At 37.6% G+C, this 20,583-nt stretch overlaps 2 protein-coding genes across 5 annotated transcripts in view; one reads left to right on the top strand and one right to left on the bottom strand.

Moving 5' to 3' along the window:
• Usp32 (ubiquitin specific peptidase 32) overlaps positions 1–20,583 on the bottom strand; it is a 134,074-nt gene that overhangs the window by 61,170 nt on the left and 52,321 nt on the right. For all 4 annotated transcript variants that reach the window (XM_041664340.1, XM_041664341.1, XM_041664342.1 and 1 more), the window contains exons 5-11: positions 20,009–20,168; positions 11,588–11,719; positions 8,275–8,382; positions 4,855–4,970; positions 4,580–4,642; positions 1,736–1,819; positions 906–967 (exon numbers count right to left, since the gene is read on the bottom strand). In XM_041664340.1, the coding sequence (XP_041520274.1) occupies positions 906–967; positions 1,736–1,819; positions 4,580–4,642; positions 4,855–4,970; positions 8,275–8,382; positions 11,588–11,719; positions 20,009–20,168 (725 nt within the window). The remainder of the gene's footprint in view (positions 1–905; positions 968–1,735; positions 1,820–4,579; positions 4,643–4,854; positions 4,971–8,274; positions 8,383–11,587; positions 11,720–20,008; positions 20,169–20,583) is intronic.
• On the top strand, positions 6,859–7,321 carry LOC121456297 (60S ribosomal protein L30-like). The gene has a single exon (XM_041664344.1). The coding sequence runs from the start codon at positions 6,936–6,938 to the stop codon at positions 7,281–7,283; it is 348 nt and encodes a 115-aa protein (XP_041520278.1). The 5' UTR covers positions 6,859–6,935; the 3' UTR covers positions 7,284–7,321.

The following is a 20,583-nucleotide window of genomic DNA, read 5'->3' as shown; positions in this document are numbered from 1 at the left end:
CAAGCATGAGTGTGTATGTATGTATCCTTGCATGCACTCACGTCATTGCATGTGTACAAAAACCATAGGACAAACCCAGGGCTTTAGAAATCCAGTCAGATGATAGTGGTCAAGGGCACAGCTGTACACAGATGTCATTGCCTCATACAGTACTCCCTAGATGTTTTTTGACTGTCCCCTCTGGTGGCAACTGCTAAAGGAGTTGCCTGTTCTCTATATTTTAAACAGTTATCTTTTTGTTGTTGAGCTGTAGCCTCTCTTTATACATTCTGGCTAATGAAGGCTTATGGAAGCTACAGTTTGTTAATATTGCCTTTCACTTTGTAGGCTGTCTTTCATATAAAGAAGTTTTAGATTGTGAGGAAGTCTAAGTTACTTTGTAAGAAGAGAATGCTTTTGGAGTCACATCTAAAAATCAAATGCAAATCCAAATAATTTCTTTTTCCTTCCTACTTTCAATTTATCTCCTCCCCTACCACTATCCAAATCATTTTAAATAGAGTATTTTATTGGATATAAAATTCTTAGTTGGTTTTTTCTACCCTTCTTAATTCTGAATTCTATACTTTTTGATGGAAAAGTTGGCTACTCTTAGTGATGTTCTCCCATTATGACAAGTTGATTTTATCTTGCTGCTCTGAAAATTCTTTTAGTAATTACATTAGACTGTAAGTTTTCTACCACTGACTGACATCCCTGCCTCAGTACAACTTTAAAGTTAAACAGAATTTGACTTTTAAATTAATCTAGTTCCTTAGCTAGGAAGATGTCTTGGGATTAAAGGTGTGGGCCACCATGCAGCCCTCTACATGTAATTTTTAAAAATAGCTTTACTTTAATAATCAAAGCAACACAAATTGTTCCTTGTAACTAATGTATTTCAGACGTAGAAACTATAAAATTACCTAATAATTTGTCCTTCTTCTTCTGGAGTAGCTGGTCTTAACCCCAGAACTATGTGGCATACCTAGGGAAAAAGAAAGAATATTCAAACTTTACTAGTGGGACCAATGATTAGTCTGAGTAATATTTGATGTGATTTATATAAAACCTACTTTTGATGTAGGAAGGTCATTGGCTAATAAAGGCACTGCCCTGGCCCGTTTAATTGGTTAGAGGATAGGTGGGAGGAGAAAACAGGACAGAACGCTGGGAGGAAGAGGAAGTGAGGTCAGAGACTACACAGCTCTGCTCTCTCGGGAGCAGACGCCTCAGAGAGAGACGCCATGCCCCGCTCCTGGGATGAAGCTCCGACCCAGGATGGACTAGGCTAGAATCTTCCCGGTAAGACCGGTTCTCACAGATTATTAGAGATGGGTTGATCGGGATGTGAGAATTAGCCTGTAAGTGCTAGAACTAAAGGGCCAAGTAGTGCTTAAAAGAATACAGTGTCTGTGTAATTATTTTGGGGCATAAGCTAGCCATGTGGGCGGCCGGGTGTGGGGGACGCAGCCCTGCCGCCTCTTATTACTACATACTTTTTAAATGGGAACTGAATTAACATTGGTTTAACTGGTGAATTATCAATTGTTACCTGAGGAAATTTAACTAAGTAGTGTGGATTTTTTTTTAAATGGAGGTTAACTTCCAAATCTCCAGTAACAGAGTAGTGTATGTTTTAGATCTATAACAACCAGGCATCAGCTGTCAAGAAGAGACCAATTTCCATTTCTTCACTAATACAGGCACATGACGGAAGGCACCCTCCCAAATTGGTCATTTGCCTTAAACATACCTGGAAGAGGAGATTCAAAAACTCATTGGCAAGAACATTTTTTACACTCCAGATCTGATAGTCTTCCAGAGTAAGATGGCCCATCTGAAAGAGAGACATTTAAGCTGATCCTGTCAATAAATGTCATTTATTACAGCACTAGAAAAAAAAATCATATTTTTTGAAAGCAAACTAATAATATACATATGGTAGGGTTCACACAAGAAGCATGACAATTAGTATCATTTTACAAGTAATTACAAATGGTAAAAAAAAAAACCTATAATTTTATTCAAGCAGTCAGTGGAAACAAAGCATTTATTAACAATTTCCTTTCTCCAATACGACTTTGGAAATAACCTGCACACAGTGACATGGATCTGTAATTTCAGCACTTGGGAAGTAGAAGCAGAAGAATCAGGAGTTCGAGGCCATTCTTGGATACCCAGAGAGTTTGATACCAGCCTGGGATACAAATAGTGAAATCCTTTCTCAAAAAATAAAGAACAACAATAATAGATGTCTTAGATAAATAGTGAGATATCATATATGCATAGTATATAGTACCAGTGAATCAGCAAAATATCCAAGTTCTATCCTAAACTGTCACTATTTTATTATCATGGTTACATGGAGACTTGAGCAGCTAAACAATCTGCTCAATGGTCACTGAAGCCAGAAATATTAAACTTCATTTAACATAAAAATACAGTACTTATTCAGGGCAGTGGCAGCACAGGTTTTTAATCCCAGCACTAGGAAGCAGAGGCAGGCAGATCACCAAGTTTGAGGCCAGCTTGGTCTACAGAGAGAATTTCAGAACAGCCAGGGCTACACAGAGAAACCTTATTTCAAAACAACCAAAAGAAAAAAAAGGTACTTATTATTATTATTACTATTATTATTTTTAATGTGTATGAGTGTTTTGTCTGTATGTCTGTCTGTGCACCACATGGGTGCGTGATGAAGCCACAAGCATCATCCCTCGGTACTGGATTTGCAGTCAGGTGTGGGTCACTGGAAATCAAATCAAGTATCTTGGGAAGAGCAGCCATTGTTCTTAATTACTGAGTCATCTCTCCAACCTGCTCTTTTTTAAATTATATAATGTGTTTTCACCCCCCACCCTCTGTGTGTGTGTGTACAAAGTACAGAAGAGGGGAGTAAGTAACTGGAGTATACAGGTAGTTATGAGCTAAATATGGATCCTTTGCAAGAGCAGTATATACTTTTAATTGCTGAGCCATCTTTCTAGCCATAGATAGCAATACTTGTGTATTTGTAAGACACTAAAGGAAAGTGTTTAAACTGCATCTCTATACAAAGCAATTTCTTTTTTCTTTTGTTTTTCTAAGAGCTGATTGTCCTAGAACTCTCTCTGTAGACCAGGCTGGACTCAACTCAGAGATTTATCTGCCTCTGCCTTCTGAGTGCTGGGATTAAAGGTGTGTGCCATAACCATTCTATCATCTTTTAATTAATGAGGTTTTACTATGTAGCCTAGAACTCTTAATCCTGCTCTCCTATGTCAGACTTCTAAGTAATGGGATCACAGGTGTGAGCCATCATAACCAAACTAAAAAGCAATTTCTAATAGTTCCTTCTCTAGGTTTTTATTCTTACACATACCAAACAGAAGTGGACACCTTAGTTTGACAGAAAAGGTGAATAAACAGGGAAGATTAAATTGATAAGTAGAGGGGCTGGAGAGATGGCTCAGAGGTTAAGAGCATTGCCTGCTCTTCCAAAGGTCCTGAGTTCAATTCCCGGCAACCACATGGTGGCTCACAACCATCTTTAATGAGGTCTGGTGCCCTCTTCTGGCCTGCAGACATACACACAGACAGAATATTGTATACATAATAAATAAATAAATATTTAAAAAAAATAAATTGATAAGTAGACTTTCAGCCCTGAAAAAATATATCATCATTTGTTTCTTTTTCTTTTTTTCTTTTTTTGTTTTGTTTTTCGAGACAGGGTTTCTCTGTAGCTTTGGTGCCTGTGCCGGAACTAGCTCTTGTAGACCAGGCTGGCCTCGAACTCCCAGAGATCTGCCTGCCTCTACCTCCCGAGTGCTGGGGTTAAAGGCGTGCGCCACCACCGCCATCATCATTTGTTTCTACAGTTAATGGGAATATCATTTCTTCTGTGATTGAATCAAGAAAATAACTGACTTAATTATTTTTTCTAAACCTCAATTTTATAACATCATTATGGCTGATAATTTACCAGTCTGCTACTAAGTATATGTCAGTATTTGAAAAGATTCAAATCACTTCAAATGTACTTCACATATATAAATTATTTTTAATTTCAGAGATAAACAGTTAAAATTTTAAAACAAGCTACAGAAGTAAATAAATCTGTTATGGTACTACCAATAAGTCTTATCAAACTAAATAATTTGAGTTATTATTTGTAAATCCATGGCCACAGCTATCTTCATGGTTCTTCCCAGTTAATCTAATCACCCCAAAAATCACAACCTTTATGTCTACCACTGTTAGCTTTTCTTCTGTTCTTAAGTCTGACACACTAGAGCCATGCTAAATACACTGTTTAGTTTCCTTTATTCACTATAAAGCTGTCCTCTTCTTAACTTATTAAATGGAAGAAATAAAAACTACACAAGGCTATCAAGGGAAGTCTCTACTCAACACATGTATTAGCCTTCACTGAGCTGCTGTTTGAAGATGGAATGGGCTATCTTTAGAGATGATGTGAAGATATTTTAACCACAGGTCCAGATAATTGGGTATCTGGAATGCAGAAGAGTCATTTGACCATACATATAAATGACACATTTTGATTAGAGCATACAGTATTTTTAGAAAAAAATGAATTACTCATAGCTAGTCTCACCTTTGTGGTATCATGTGCATTCAATATGTCTTCTACAATGTCCGAGAGAGCCATATGTAATTCCTTTAAAAAGAAATCCAAGAGAGTAGTGTGTATAATTTTTAATCCCCCCATATATAAAAAATTAAGCTTTTTAAAAATTTCTTCTCAAACATTCACTCCATCTTCCTTGTAAACAATCAGAACTTAGCAGGACATGGGGCACACTACATACCTGCCTTGGTAACATTAAAACCCTGTCTCAAAAAATCAATCAAACTACAAAGAGAACTTACAGGAATATCATCAGTGCGGTTATCTTTCCAGACCTCCAAAAGTGCAACCACCATGTTTTTCAGTTCAACCCTGGACAGAACTCCATCACGGTCAACATCAAACACCTTGAAGCAAACTAATGACAAAAAACTCTTAGGAAAGGAAATCACTTTTAGATTCTGAAACACGATACATTTCATTAGAAACTACCCTCTACAATTACTTAATTTCTCAAGCCAGTATGTTCTAGAGCAGTTCCCATCGGGAGTAGACTATTCTATAGCATTATCATTATTTGTTTGTTTGTTTGTTTTTTTGAGACAGGGTTTCTCTGTTGCTTTGGAGCCTGTCCTGGAACATACTCTGTAGACCAGGCTGGCCTCGAACTCAGAGATGCGCTTGTCTCTCCCTCCCAAGTGCTGGTATTAAAGGTGTCTACCACCATCATCTAGCTAGCATTATTATTATGATTATTACCATTATTGTAATATACAGAATTTTGTGAATAGATCTTATGACTGTCTCTAAATCACCACACAGGTTAAAGAGACCCATCCATCAGTCAAATTCAGAGGAGCTACCATTCTTATACACTGGAAAGAAAGGGTTAAGTCATTCTGTAAGAAGCATAACCTTATATAGGTTTTCAAGAGGCAAGGCAAATTTTTTAATCTTTCTTCGGCCTGGAGCTGTTCAATCAAACCTGAGCCCTGGTAATTCTATGCATATGCTTTTGTTTGCACTCAGCCACATCCACATCCCCTCCCTTAGGTTAGTATTTGCATTCAGTCAGTTATCCCCTCCCTTTAGTTAGTTTCTCATATCCAAGACTGATCCCTGAAGGGCTATTTCTCCTGGGCTTAAAATTCCCATCTACACTGAGAATTAGAATCCTAACTTCTACTTAACCTGTCAAAAAATGTAATTTACATTTAATACTTTGTCAAGTATAACTCTTTAGTAAAGTTTATATACAACAATGTAGAAATTAGACAATTACCACATTAATTCTAAATGAATAATTCTGAGTTTGTTAACTTCTGGCTGATCAGTAACAAAAAAAAAAGAAAAAAGAGAAAGAAAATGTAAAATAAAAATTATTTATTTATCTATTAAAAGATTTTATTTATTTAATATATAGTGTTCTGCCTGCATGTTTGCCTTCATTCCAGAAGAGGGTACCAGATCCCATTACAGATGGTTGTCATCCATCATGTGGATGCTGGGAATTGGACTCAGGACCTCTGGAAGAGTAACCAGTGCTCTTAATCTCTGAGCTACCTCTCCAGCCCCATAAATTAGTTCTTTTTTTTTTTTTGATACTGGATTTGCTGTAGATAGAGCTAGCTCTTGTAGAGCAGACTGGCCTCAAACTCAGAGATTCACCTACCTCTGCCTCCCGAGCGCTGAGATTAAAGGCGTGCGCCACCACCTCCTGGCTCATAAAATTTATTTAAAAAATTTTTATTTATTTACCTAGTGTGTGTATTTAAATGCATATGTAGACATCCGAGGACAACTTGTAGGAGTCAATTTTCTTCTTCCCCTCAGATCTAATGCTAGTTGTTTGACTTAGTGGCAAGTTTTCTTGCCCATCAAGCCACATCACTGAGCTAAAACTTAAACTCTCCTTAAAGACATTAAATTTCAATGAACAATAACTGTTGGGTGTGTTGGTACATGCCTTTAATTTTAGCATATAAGAGGCAGCAGGTAGACCTCTGTAAGTTCAAGACTATCCTGAGCTACACATTAGAATCTTGTCTCAACATACCAACCAACCAGATTTTAATAAGAAACAATCTGTCATAAAACCAATCTGGAATAATGAGTAACAAAGAAATTTAAATTTAAAAATATCCTTTTATAAACTGAGCACAGTGGCACAAACCTTTAATCCCAGCACTCAGAAGGAAGAGCAGGAAGATCTCTTTGAGGCTAGCCTGTCTACAGAGTTCCAGAAGAGTCAGAGAACAGTTCCAGAACAGAAAAACCCTGTCTCAAAAAACCAAAACCAGGTGGGAGCTCCTTCCTTTCTCGCTCCCCGGCCATCTTGGCGGCTGGTCTTGGTTGGGGGCCGTCCCGCACCTAAGGCAGGAAGATGGTGGCAGCAAAGAAGACGAAAAAGTCTCTGGAGTCGATCAACTCTCGGCTCCAGCTTGTTATGAAAAGTGGGAAGTACGTGCTGGGATACAAACAGACTCTGAAAATGATCAGACAGGGCAAAGTGAAATTGGTGATCCTCGCCAACAACTGCCCTGCCTTGAGGAAATCTGAAATAGAATACTATTCCATGTTGGCTAAAACTGGTGTCCATCACTACGGTGGCAATAACATTGAGTTGGGCACAGCGTGTGGAAAATACTACAGAGTATGCACACTGGCCATCATTGACCCAGGTGATTCTGACATTATTAGAAGCATGCCAGAACAGACTGGTGAAAAGTAAAAAGTTTTCCTTTAATAAAACTTTACCAGAGCTCCTTTAAAAAAAAAAAAAAAAAACCAAACAAACAAAACAAAAATCCCTTTATAAACACTCTTAATATTTGTAAGAAGCTCTATTTTTAAGAAATCAAAAAGATAATGAACCTTCATAAATATATTCTGTGCTAAATCCCAAGTAAACTGTCACACTTCCTCAACTATGGTTAAGATTTATTAATGTAATATATTTATGCTCATAAATTATGTTTTAATTCCGGGCGGTGGTGGCGCACGCCTTTAATCCCAGCACTCGGGAGGCAGAGACGGGCGGATCTTTGTGAGTTCGAGGCCAGCCTGGTCTACAAGAGCTAGTTCCAGGACAGGCTCCAAAGCTACAGAGAAACCCTGTTTCGAAAAACCAAAAAAAAAAAAATAATAAAATAAAAAAAAATTATGTTTTAAGACCATTTTATATAAAAAATATCATTTTAGTATTTACTAAAATATGTCCAATTACAAATCTCATCTTGCAAATAGAATATTATATATAAATGACAGAATGAGCTATGCTTCAAATTAAAATGCAAAATATTTTACAGAATTATTTCCTAATACTTAAAATTTTCAGTTACACATGGTGGCTCACACCTGCAATTCTATCATTCAAGATGCTGAGAAAGGAAGGTCAAGCGTGCCAGGTCAGTCCAAGTTAATACCCTGTTTCAAATATTTTTTTTATCATTTATTATTAATTATGAATTTCAGATTTTCCAGGAAAACCAATCCTATTAATAACAGAAAATATCCCAAACTATATCCTAGTAAGTACTAAAGAATAGATTATTGTTGCTTCCTTAGACAGAACTCACTAAATCACGAATTATGAGATTACTATTTGCCAACATGATAGTTAAGAAACTCAATCCTTAATTCAAAAATGATGATGCAAGGGTGAAGGTTAATTCTGTCTTTACATAATCTGACAGTTTGCAGATACTATTTATCACACTTACATTTCTGTCTTTCAGCAAGGGGGCCCCTGCAGCAGGCTGATAATCCACAGGATATCTCTTTAAAATCTATGTGATTGTCACGATTTTCATCAAAAGCATTAAACAAACCTATAAAATAAAAAAGACACCATAAACCACAGTCAACAAACCTCCTAATGCAACACTGATAGATTTTTAAAGTTAGGAATATTTTTACATAAAGTGACTACATTTAAAAAAAAAAGCTTCCAAGAAAATATTTTCCAAGGAAATACTTCTTTTTTTCTTTAGGAGGCAGAGGCAGGTGGATCTCTGAGTTCCAGGACAGCCAGGGAACCACCTGAGAAACTGTCTCCAAATAAATAAGTAAGTAAGTAAGTAAATAAGTAAGTAAGTAAGTAAGTAGCCAAACAAACAAGAAAGAATCAAGAAAGGTCAGAAATTGTAACAATATCTCTTAGAGAGATAAGACAGGACAGCCGGTGATTGCACTAGCCTTTAATCCCAGCACTCAAGAGGCAGAAGCAGGTGAGTTCGAGGCCAGCCTGGTCTACAAGAGGTCTCCAGGACAGCCTCAAAAGCTACAGTGAAACCCTGTCTTATAAATATATAAAATAAAGACAGGAGAAAAGTTGAATCGCTTATTAAATGAAAGTTCAAATATACACCATTGCATCATGAACAAGCTTTCATAAACCTTTCTTGGAAAAGGGAATATATTACTATAAGAAATGACTACAGTACCTTCTTGGTAAAAATCTTTCATATGTGAGTATTTTAAATATCAAAAGAGGTCAAGAACTTAAAATTTCATCCTGTGATTTTCATTTCTTAATCACCTACGTACAACTTTAAATAAAATTATGCGTGACCCTCCCAATTCTCTTTTTCTAATAGAATTTAATTTTAGTTTATTTTTCGACAATTTCATATATGTGAACAATGCATCTCAATCATCTCCTCTCTCAACCTTCCCCCACTTACACCTTCCCCAAGAACTTCCTTCCAACAGTCCTCACACCAGTCACCTAATTCCTGAAAGGTAAAAACCACACTGTTGGAACAAGAAGTCCAGGTACAGGGGGTGAAGGTGCTTATGGCATGATTAAATTAGATTCCTGAAAAGCACATGGTGGAAGGAAAGAACCAGCTCTTGAAAGCTGTTCTTTAAGCTCCATGTGTGCCATGGCATGTGTACACACGTGCTCAATGCAAACACAATACCTCCCTCTTCTCTCTCTCTCTTACACACACACACAATACCTCCCTCTTCTCTCTCTTACACACACACACAATACCTCCCTCTTCTCTCTCTCTCTTACACACACACAATACCTCCCTCTTCTCTCTCTTACACACACACACACACAATACCTCCCTCTTCTCTCTCTCTCTTACACACACACACACACAATACCTCCCTCTTCTCTCTCTCTCTTACACACACACACACACACACACACACACACACGTTAAAAAGAAAGAAAAAAAAAAGAAATCCAGAGTGCCATGTACTCTAGCTCTACTAAGGAGTACTTCTGAAATATCCTAGGTAGTTGAAAAAAATACAGATAAAATGCTTCAAGATTTATCTAACTCTGTGTTTCGGTTTGAACAATAGAATACTAGGCATGGTGGTATAAGCCTATAATCCCAGTACATGGGAAATAGAGACAGGGGATTGAAGAGTTGAAGATCATTCGTAGATAGATGTTGAGTTTGAAATGATCTTGGGCCACATAAGAATGGGCTGGAGAAATGGCTCAGCAGTTAAGAGCACTGACTGCACTTCCAGAAGACTTGGGCTTGAATTCTAGCACTCACATGGTAGCTCTAGTCCTAGGGAATTTAATGCCCCCTTTGGCCTCTGTGGGCACCAGGTACATAAATGGTGCACATACATGCAGACAAAACACCCTTACATTGAAAATAAAAACAAAATATTAAAATTAGAAAGTTAAGTAATTTCAAGAAAAGTTCAAAAACTGGGGCTGGAGAGATAGCTTCGCTGTTTAGGGCACTTGTTGCTCTTACAGAAGACCCAGATTTGCTTCTTAGCACTCACAGGATGGGTTACAACCATCTGTAACTTCAGTTTCAGAAGATCCCATGTCTTCCTCTGACTTCTGAGGGCCTCAGGCATGCATACGGTGCACAGGCAAAATTTATATAACACAAAACAACAGAATTTTAAAAAATAAAAAACTAAAATACTTTATAATCAGAAATTTATAAACCCAAATATTCAGATTCCAAATACAATGCTTATGTTGTCATCCAAAACTATATAATACATATATATGTATATTTAAATGTGTGTATATAGTATATATAGATGTATATAGTTTTGTTTTGTTTTTTGAGACAGGGTTTTTCTACATAGCAGCTCTGGTTATCCTGGAATTCACTTTGTAGATCAGGCTGGCCTTGAATTCACAGAGATCCTCTCTAGCCTCCCAAGTGCTGGGATTGAAGGTATGTACCACTATAGCCCAACTTTCAGAGATATTCTATCTAGAAGCTTATATTCTCTTTTTCAGGGGAGGAAACAGCAGTGAAATCTTATGTGAATGAAAAATAAATGGTTGGGCTGGAGAGATGGCTCAGAGGTTAAGAGCACTGGCTGCTCTTCCAGAGGTCCTGAGTTCAATTCCCAGCAACCACATGGTGGCTCACAACAATCTGTACTGAGATCTGGCGCCCTCCTCTGGCGTGTGGGCATAGATCAAGGCAGAATGTTGTATACATAATAAATAAATATTAAAAAAAGAAAAAGAAAAATAAATGGTTAAGGAAGGGATAGATCACATGAGGAAACCGGGAGTTCTGGCCATGCAGTGGCCAACACCTTCTGCATGTCCTACTGCGACACTTTTTAGCAGAGCACTGTCATATTACTGACACTTGGTAAGGACATTGGGGTACAGAGAGCTAACTGACTCAAGTAAGATCACACAAGTAAATTATGAAGCTGAAGATCATAACCTTAATAATCTTATTTTTCTCTTCACCACTATACAACTAAGCAAGGAACTATTAAATCTACAGGAATATAGTTTGTCCGAGTTAAATTTTGTTTTGGTTTGAAATAAGACAGATTCAGTCTATTTACTTACCAAATGAATATTTGTCATGTTTTTATTTTTTAATTTTTAATTTTATTTATTTATTTTTTGAGACAGGGTTTCTTTGTGTAACAATTCTGGGTGTTCTGTAACTCACAGAGATCTACCTGTCTCTGCCTCCCAGTTGCTGGAATTAAAGGTATGCGCCACCACTACTAAGCTATTTTATTTTTGTTTGCTTGTTTTGTTTTTTAAGGAACATTTCCTACCTTCACTCAGAGAAGGGCGAATAGGTGGTGAAACCAAAGGACCAAAGGTCTCTAAGTCAAAACGTCCAGTACGGGATTGAGCCTTCAGTAGCCAATAGCGTTTCTCCAGATCAATGATGTCTGACTCCTCCACTAAGAATCAAATCAAACAAGATTATAAACTCAGAATGCCCTTCTGAGCCAGATAATATGTCTTTTAAGGGCATATTTTCTCAATTCAACTACTAAAACCAATTATGCTAAAAACATACACTAAAAGATAAATTTATCATATTTAAAAACTAAGAAAATAAAGCCAAAATAGCAAAAGTATGAGATTATAAAACTCATAGAAAAACAAACTCTTAATTTCCCATTAAGCAGACTTCTAAAATCTAACATACAAAATCATATATTATTGAACCATCCTAGTCATTTTCAACCTCCACCTTAGATGTAAATTTTTTTTGTGTATATCTTCTCTTGTGGTTAGAAAGTAACCACCACAATGGTAGGGCCCACATTTAACTCACACAGTCAACACAATGCTCTAGGTAACGAACAGCAAAATACTGACAGGATAAATATGAACACAGACAAACTCTAAACATGGTTACATTTTAAGTGCTTCTGCTTCCCTCCTAAGCAATTAAAATTTAGGAAGCATGTAGGTATTTTATTCTCAGCTAAACACAGTACTCAAGAGCTATCTTACTAAAATGTAATTCTGGGCTTGTCAACTTTTGGGCCATAAAGAAGTATCAACTAGTGTCAGACTTACCCTCTGGTCATAAATGGCTACAAACTATTTACATAACTATACAAATCAAGCATTTCTAGAAACTAGAGAACACACAGTACAGGGCTTCAATTCTGAGATCACTATCAGGTGAGCACTTCTATTGCACAGTTATTGCCTGTGACTACTATCGTCAAAGTGACAAAGGATAAGGAGTCTCTATAATATAGAGATTTCACTGTGTTAAGAATAGAGGTCACTGCAGGAAGGCTGGGGTAGCCGAAAATTGGAGAGAAACGTATTAGAAACAAGTTACACAGAGAAAGAATTCCAGAAATCTGTACAGTTACATTGTTTTGGAAGCTAATTTGTGTTATACAGAGTGAAACTCACTGAAGCTTGTCTAGGAACTGAAAGCAGTAAAGTTCCCAGAGTGTAGGCAAGCTGGGAGATACCACAGTACATCTACAACGTCTAGCATTGGGAAAAAGCAGGAAAGAGGCCAGCAGATGGTTCAGCAGGTAGAGGAACTTATCACCAAGTTTGACAACCTGAATCTGATTCAAATATCCACATGGTGGAAAGAGAGGAAGTCCTCTGACCTTCACACACATACACAACATGGCATGTACACACCATGCACACATAAAAATATAAAAGAAAACATTAAAAAGTAGGAAAATGTGATACAAAACTAAGGTAAAAATTAACAAAAAGACCTAAAAATAAAAGACAAAGGAATTAGACAAGGCTTGAAAACTATGAGTTATAAATATCCAAAATTAATGGTTGTGGTGCACACCTTTAATTTCAGCACTAGGGAAAAAGAGACAGAGACATGTGGACCTCTGAGTTAGAGGTCAGCTAGCCTGCTCTACAATTCCAGGAGAGCCAAGGCTACACAAAGAAACCCTGTCTTGAGAAACAAAACAAAACAAAGCAATTCAGAAATAAAGAAGTATACCGAGGTAAGAAACGGCAACTATAAAACATAAACTAACTGGAACCATCTAAGATGAAAAATAACATTTAAGTTCAAAAACTACCCATTAGAGAACTCAGTAACAGCTTAGGAAGGAGACAAGAGAGGAGAAATGAGCAAAGCTGAAAATAGGACCACAGAAATTACTCAAATGCAAGCACAATGAGAAAACAGACTGAACAACTCATTAGGACCAAAGTGATTATAAGATAATATTAAACATAAAACTGTGAAGGAACCAAAAACAACAAAAGAAAATATTTGAGGGCTGGAGAGATGGCTCAGTGGTTAAGAGCATTGGTTGTTCTTCCAGAGGTCCTGAGTTCAATTCCCGGCAACCACATGGTGGCTCACAACCATCTGTAATGAGGTCTGGTGCCCTCTTCTGGCCTGCGGGCATATGTGCAGGCAGAATGTTGCATACATAATAAATAAATTAATCTTAAAAAAGAAAATATTAGAAATATTTGCCATTAAAAAATGTTATTAGAGACAGAATCTTGGTATGTAGCTCAGACTGGCCTCAAACTAACAATGATCCTCCTTACTCAGTCTCTCATGTGTTTTTTGTTTTGTCTTTGAGACAGGATCTCACTCAACAGCCCAGGCTGGCCTGAAATTCGTTCTACAGATAAGCCTGGTCTCTAATTCATAAAGATCTACCTGCTTCAGTCTGCCAAATGTGGGCATTACTGGTTCTATGTGGCTCTGAAAATTTTTTAAATTTGGTGAGAACTAATCCCCATACCTAACCACACTAATGCAAGATATAATAAATTACTGATAATGGGAAAAAAAATCATGGCTGGGATGCGGTACACATGCCTAGTAGATGTGAGGCCCCGAGTCAGATCCCTAGCACAGGAAGAGAGAGAGGGAAGAAGGAAAAGGATTTTTTTTTTTTTTTTTGGTTTTTTCGAGACAGGGTTTCTCTGTGGTTTTGGAGCCTGTCCTGGAACTAGCTCTGTAGACCAGGCTGGTCTCGAACTCACAGAGATCCGCCTGCCTCTGCCTCCCGAGTGCTGGGATTACAGGCGTGCGCCACCACCGCCTGGCAGGAAAAGGATCTTTAAGATCAGGTCGGACATAGTGGCACATACTGCCAATCCCAATATTCGGGAAGTAGTTGCAGGCAGATCTATGAGTTCCAAGACAGCTGGGGCTAGAGAGAAACTCTTGGGGTTAGGGAAATAGGGGATAACAACAAGAATAGGACAAATATTATAAACAAAACAAAGGAAATAAGTATATTCAGATAAAAGGGAGCAAGAAGTAAAAAAGGCAAACTACTAAAAACAAAACTGCCAATCTCAATAATATATACTGCCAAAACTGTACTAAAAATATAGGAAATACAAGGGCTTTGTGAAGCAACACAGTATTCAACAACAACAGAATTGCATAAAAAGGAATAAACAGAAGAAAAACATACTAGTTAGAACCCACATCTATAGAAAAGAATATGTAACCATAACCAAAAAAACAGACAAATAAACAAAGAACCCAGGAAACATTCAGGCTCTTACTGCCACAGAGATCCTATCAACAACCTTAGGAGATTATTTTCAGTACGAATTTGGCTGCAGCTTTCTGTTGAGGATGTCATTGAAACTGCTAGATTCTGAAACTAAGATAATTACTATGTGTTGCAGTGGTGGTATTAATTTCTAGGGAATGTCCACAGGCCTCAAATTATTTACTACTGGCCTCTTCAGAAAACGCTTAAACTGTGATGTAAAAAAAAAAACAAAACAAAACAAAACACTGGGACTTTGGAATCATGAGTTAAGAGACAGAGTTTAAGATTTGAGATTTCACAATTCTGACGTCCTGAAATGATAAGATTGCAAGGCCTTTTTCTGTTTTATATAATTTTTTTTTTTTTTTTGGTTTTTCGAGACAGGGTTTCTCTGTAGCTTTGGAGCCTGTCCTGGAACTCCCTTGGTAGACCAGGCTGGCCTCGAACTCACAGAGATCCGCCTGTCTCTGCCTCCCAAGTGCTGGGATTATAGGCGTGCGCCACCACCGCCCGGCTATATAAATTTTTTAAAAGTAAAGGCAGCAATTGGCCACATACCCTTATCCTCATAAACTTTGTGACACCTCCCACCAGAGTGGTACATCGTATAATTGCTGAACACACACTGACACGATTTCAAGTAAAGTCCGTAATTTACATGATTTGTATTAGAGGTCATTCTTGATGTTGTGTATTACTGGTCTGGACAAGTGACTTATTATCTACTATTGTAGTATCACAAAGTAACTTCATACTTCCCTAAAAACACTTCTGTGTTCTTCCTTCCTATTCACCCTTCCTCCCCATTAGTTCCGGCTAACTGCTGATATTTTATTGTTGTTGTTTTAATTTTCAAGACAGGGTGCAGCCCTAGCTGTCCTGAAACTCAGAGATCTGCCTATCTCTTGAGTGCTAGAATTAAACCACCACCACCGGGGCTGGAGAGATGGCTCAGTGGTTAAGAGCATTGCCTGCTCTTCCAAAGGTCCTGAGTTCAATTCCCGGCAACCACATGGTGGCTCACAACCACCTATAATGAGATCTGGTGCCCTCTTCTGGTGTGCGGGCATATACACATACAGAATATTGTATACATAATAAATAAATATTTAAAAAAAAATAAACCACCACCACCTAGCTTACTGTTGATCTTTTTTACTCCTTTTTTTTTTTTAAGCTTTTAGAGCATTTTTAATTGAGAGACTAACTGAGTAGATAATCTTTTCGTTTGGGGTTTCTTCAAATTCAAATCTGAAAAGTTTTCTCTCAGGTTTGTCTGGTTTCTCTACCTCCACTAGCCTTACCTGAAAGCTCAGCATCTGTTATCAAGATTGAAGACATGACATCCTATATTCTTTCACATCACCTAGAAGAGTCACTCACTCATATGGAACTCAGCTTTGCTTTCTAGTGGTTTTGTTGGACCCTAGAGTCCAATCACCGAGGAGGAGTGGCCCCAAGAGACCATCTCTCACACCACAGCTGATGTAAAAGCATGAGGATTTTATTAATTCTGTCATGACAAGGTCTTTCAGTATTAGAGAGGCCAGAAAGACCCCGAATGGCTGGTACAGGCTATTTTTAAAGCAAAAAACCACAGAAGCAAGGGGGGTGTCTAGGGGTTGTTCTTTAACTTTTATGATTGGCTTATTCAAAAGGGCTATTACCAATAATTGGCTGGAGAGCTGTTGCCAGATCAGATGAGGTAAGGGGAAACATCTGAGGGTCACTTTGCCCCTTTCCCAGGGACTGGGTCAGAACTGACTTTGGGCCATTCTAATCAATCTCACCTCACAGAGGCTCCAGCTTTAGAAGTTCTTTAATGTCAGAATGATCCTCATGAAAAAGACCAGGCTCAATATTCAAGTATTTTATATAGTAACATACTTCTCTAGTGTTTTGAGGAGACAACCTGCTCTCAGAAGCAATGGTCTCTGACATTTACTTAGAACAGCTAGAAGTCTTATGTCATTATGGACAAGTAAGAGGATGGTGAAGGAGACATGATTTAATTGGGGGTCTATGATTTTACAGTCACTGAAATATACTTCCCCTACTGAAAGAAGGCTCTAATATGAGATGTGGCAAGGGACTAGAAGACACTGATGTTTAGAATCTTAAGGAGATGGATGTAGCTCAGGGGTAGAGGACTTTTCTAGCACAGTATTCTAGGCTTAGTCTCTATGTAGCAAAAACAATAAAAAAACAACACAAAGGTAAGATACACAGCAATTAAAAAAGAAGTATGGGGCCTTAATTAAAAACCAAGAAAAAGGTTAACATCTATTATTTTGTTTTGTGTGACAAGTTCTGCGATATATCCCTTATGCCATTGAAATAAGATGAATGACAATAATGACAAATGAACAGTGTTTTTTTTAAAGACAATATAATTTTGCACTAGGGGTGGGGGTGCCACATAGCTTCAATCCCAGCACTCAGGAGGCTGAATTTGAGCCAGCTCGGTCTATAGAGTGAGTTCCAGAATAGCCAGGCTACACAGAGTAACCCATGTCTCAAAATAAAAACAAAAACAAAACACTACAAAACCAAACCAAAACAAAACAGAACAACCCCTAACCAACCAACCAAACAGGAACTTAAAAAAAAAGGAGGGTCTTGGACATATATTTCATTGATAAAAATGTGTGTTCAGCAGATAGAAAAATTTAGGTTCATACCATAGTGTTTGGCTAGGACTTTCTTTTAGCACAGAACGAGGTAAAAACAGATTGTGTGGAAAAACTTATCTTTCCACAATTTTGAATTTTAGTCAGTTTCTGCAAACTCCAAAGATATGTGTGCTAAGTAAGTATGAACAAGAGCCGGGCGGTGGTGGTGCACACCTTTAATCCCAGCACTTGGGAGGCAGAGGCAGGTGGATCTCTGTGAGTTCGAGGCCAGCCTGGTCTACAAGAGCTAGTTCCAGGACAGGCTCCAAAGCTACAGAGAAACCCTGTCTCGAAAAACCAACCAAACAAACAAAAAGTATGAACAAGAAAAGGTTATTACAAGAAAAGCAAAAATGTCCAAAGTTTGGCCTTTAAGGTAGAATCATCTCCCGAGACTTTGTTGTTTTGTTTTGTTTGAGATAAGATCTTAGTTTATACCCCTGGCTAGCCTGGTACTCTCTATATAGACCAGGCCTGTCTCAAACTTACCACAATCTACCAGCCTCAGACTTCTGAGTGTGGGGGTTTTAGGTATGTGCCACCAATCATGGCACTCAAAATCTTTTTTTCAAGATTTATTTATTTATTTATTATGCATAGAACATTCTGTCTCTATATCTACCTGCAGTCCAAAAGAGGGCACAAGATCCCATTACAATGGATGTGAGCCATAATATGGTTGCTGGAAATTGAACTCAGAACATCTGGAAGAAAATGCCCTACATTTAGGTTTACCTTAAGCCCAATAGTATGGAGGTATTTTTCTCTCGGATGACTTTGGTTTTTGTCAAGTTGACATATAACTAGCCAGTATAGGTCCTATGATTGAGAAGAGATGGCACAGACAACAAATAAGTTGCTTCAAATAATTATAACATAGGGTAAAATGTAAGTTCAAAAAAGGGGGACACATAAAGTTATTTAAAAAACCCCAGAGAGCGGGCTGGAGAGATGGCTCAGAGCTTAAGAGCATTGCCCGCTCTTCCTAAGGTCCTGAATTCAATTCCAAGCAACCACATGGTGGCTCACAACCATCTGTAATGGGGTCTGGTGCCCTCTTCTGGCCATCAGGCATACACACAGACAGAATATTGTATACATAATAAATAAATAAATATTAAAAAAAAAAAAAACCAGAGAGGGTCTGGAGAGATAGCCCAATGGCTAAGAGCACTTACTGCTCTTGCAGAGAACCCTGATTCAGTTCTCAGCACCCACATAGTGGCATCCATCTCTTAACTCCTATGCCTCTTCTGACTCTGTACATATGTGGCACATATATATATATACACTCATACATACACATAAAATAAAATTAAAAATTAAGAAACTCAGAGAAAGTAGATTTCTGATAGGACTGCAATAAAAAGTTTCATTTAAAGAAGGGGCACAGGCTAGAGATAGCTAAGTTGGTGCAAGCATGAGGACCAGAGTTCAAATTCCTGAAACCATATTTTAAAAAGCCAGGTGGATGGTGGTGGCACACACCTATAACCAGCACTTGGAAAGCAAAAGCAGGCAAGTTCAAGGCGAGCCTGGTCTACACAGAAAAAGCCTGTCCAAATTAAAAAAAAAAGAAAGTAGGTGGGGAGATGTCATTTAAGTTTTCAAGATTTAATAGGCAAGAAAAAAAGGAATCTTAGTGTCAGGAAAGAGCAAGAGCAGAGTGTTTTTTTCTTCTTCTTGTTTTTTGTTTCCTTTTTAGTTTTGTTTTTGGTAACTACTAAAAAGAACATATTAGAATATATTTAGTTATACTATTGTGTAACTGAATAGTGTCTCTCAAAAATTTGTGATCTACTAGAACTTAAGAATGTGGTCTTTTTTTGGGAAAAAGGGTGCCTGAAGAAATAATGAATTTATTATCAGCTTGAAATGAAGTTATGGATTTAGTCTGGGCCTTAAATTCAATGACAAACCCAAGGTACACAAAAAGTTGGAAGTAGTGAAACATGACTATTAATTCTAGCACTTGGGAAGTAGAGCTGGGAGAATAAAAAATTCAGTGTTGGGGAGGAGACAGAAATCTTTAATAAATAAATAATTTAAAAAATTCAGTGTTACCCTTAGCTATATAATAAATTTGAGGTCAGCTTATTTAGAGTATGTGAAAAAAGAAAAGAACTTAGAGATAGAGAAGGCACATGAAAACCAAAGCAGATATGATGCAGCTACAAGCCAAGGAATGCTTGGGATTACTGAAGGTAGAAAGAAAAATGAGTTCTTCCTCGACCAGGGACAGCGCTCTATCAATACCTTCGTTTCAGCCACTGGAGCTCCTGGAGACTAGATTTCTCTTGTTTTAGGTTATGAATTGTGGTAATCTATGACAAATAATTGTGGAAACTAATACAGCTGTATTAAGGACAATTAGTAAAGGGCTGTATTTTCTACGCTCCACCATCTCTTTCCATTATAACTGGAAGAAGAAAGCAGTGACTAAAAATCTTTCCATCTTTATGAACATATTCTGCCAGTATCCATCAATTATATCAAAGTTAAAAGCAAACAATATAGTGTCACTACTTACAATGTGTGACTCCAGCCAGAGTTTGGTAGAAAGTAGGCGTGTCACTGTCATCAGTGAGGGTCACATATACACCCCCAGACAGCAGCCAGCGAGAAAAGGTAAAAGCATCTTTGTTTAGAAGAAGCCAATTTCTAAATTTTTCATAGTTCACCTTTTCACCCTGAAATTGAAATAAGAAAACAGGTTTAGTACAATTTTAGGTATAGTACTTAGAGCCTAAACAGCCTGAAACTTATCAGTGGCTGACATTTTCCCATTTACATCTAAACTCAGGGCTGCCTAAACATCATCAGATATAGGTATTTGGGAAGCAAACTGCTTTTTGAAAAACAAACAGCTGCACTTGAGTTAAAAATCTATGTACTAACGTTAGTAAATTATTATCAATTCATTAATGCAGTCAACTTACAATAATAAACATTAAAGCCGGGCATGGTGGCACTCAGGAGGCAGGCAGATATCTGAGTTCAAGGCCAGCCTCATCTACAAAGTAAGTTCCTGGAAAGTCAGGGCTACCCAGAGAAACCCTGTCTTGAAAAACCAAAACAAGAAAAAAACCAAGATAATAAAAAAAA

This window comes from Microtus oregoni, unplaced genomic scaffold (genome assembly GCF_018167655.1).
Source record: "Microtus oregoni isolate MIOR12 unplaced genomic scaffold, Mior012 000015F_ref0000493, whole genome shotgun sequence".
Lineage (NCBI taxonomy): Eukaryota > Metazoa > Chordata > Mammalia > Rodentia > Cricetidae > Microtus > Microtus oregoni.
The sequence above is the reverse complement of the archived record's forward strand: the minus strand, read 5'-3'. Positions and strand labels throughout refer to the sequence as shown.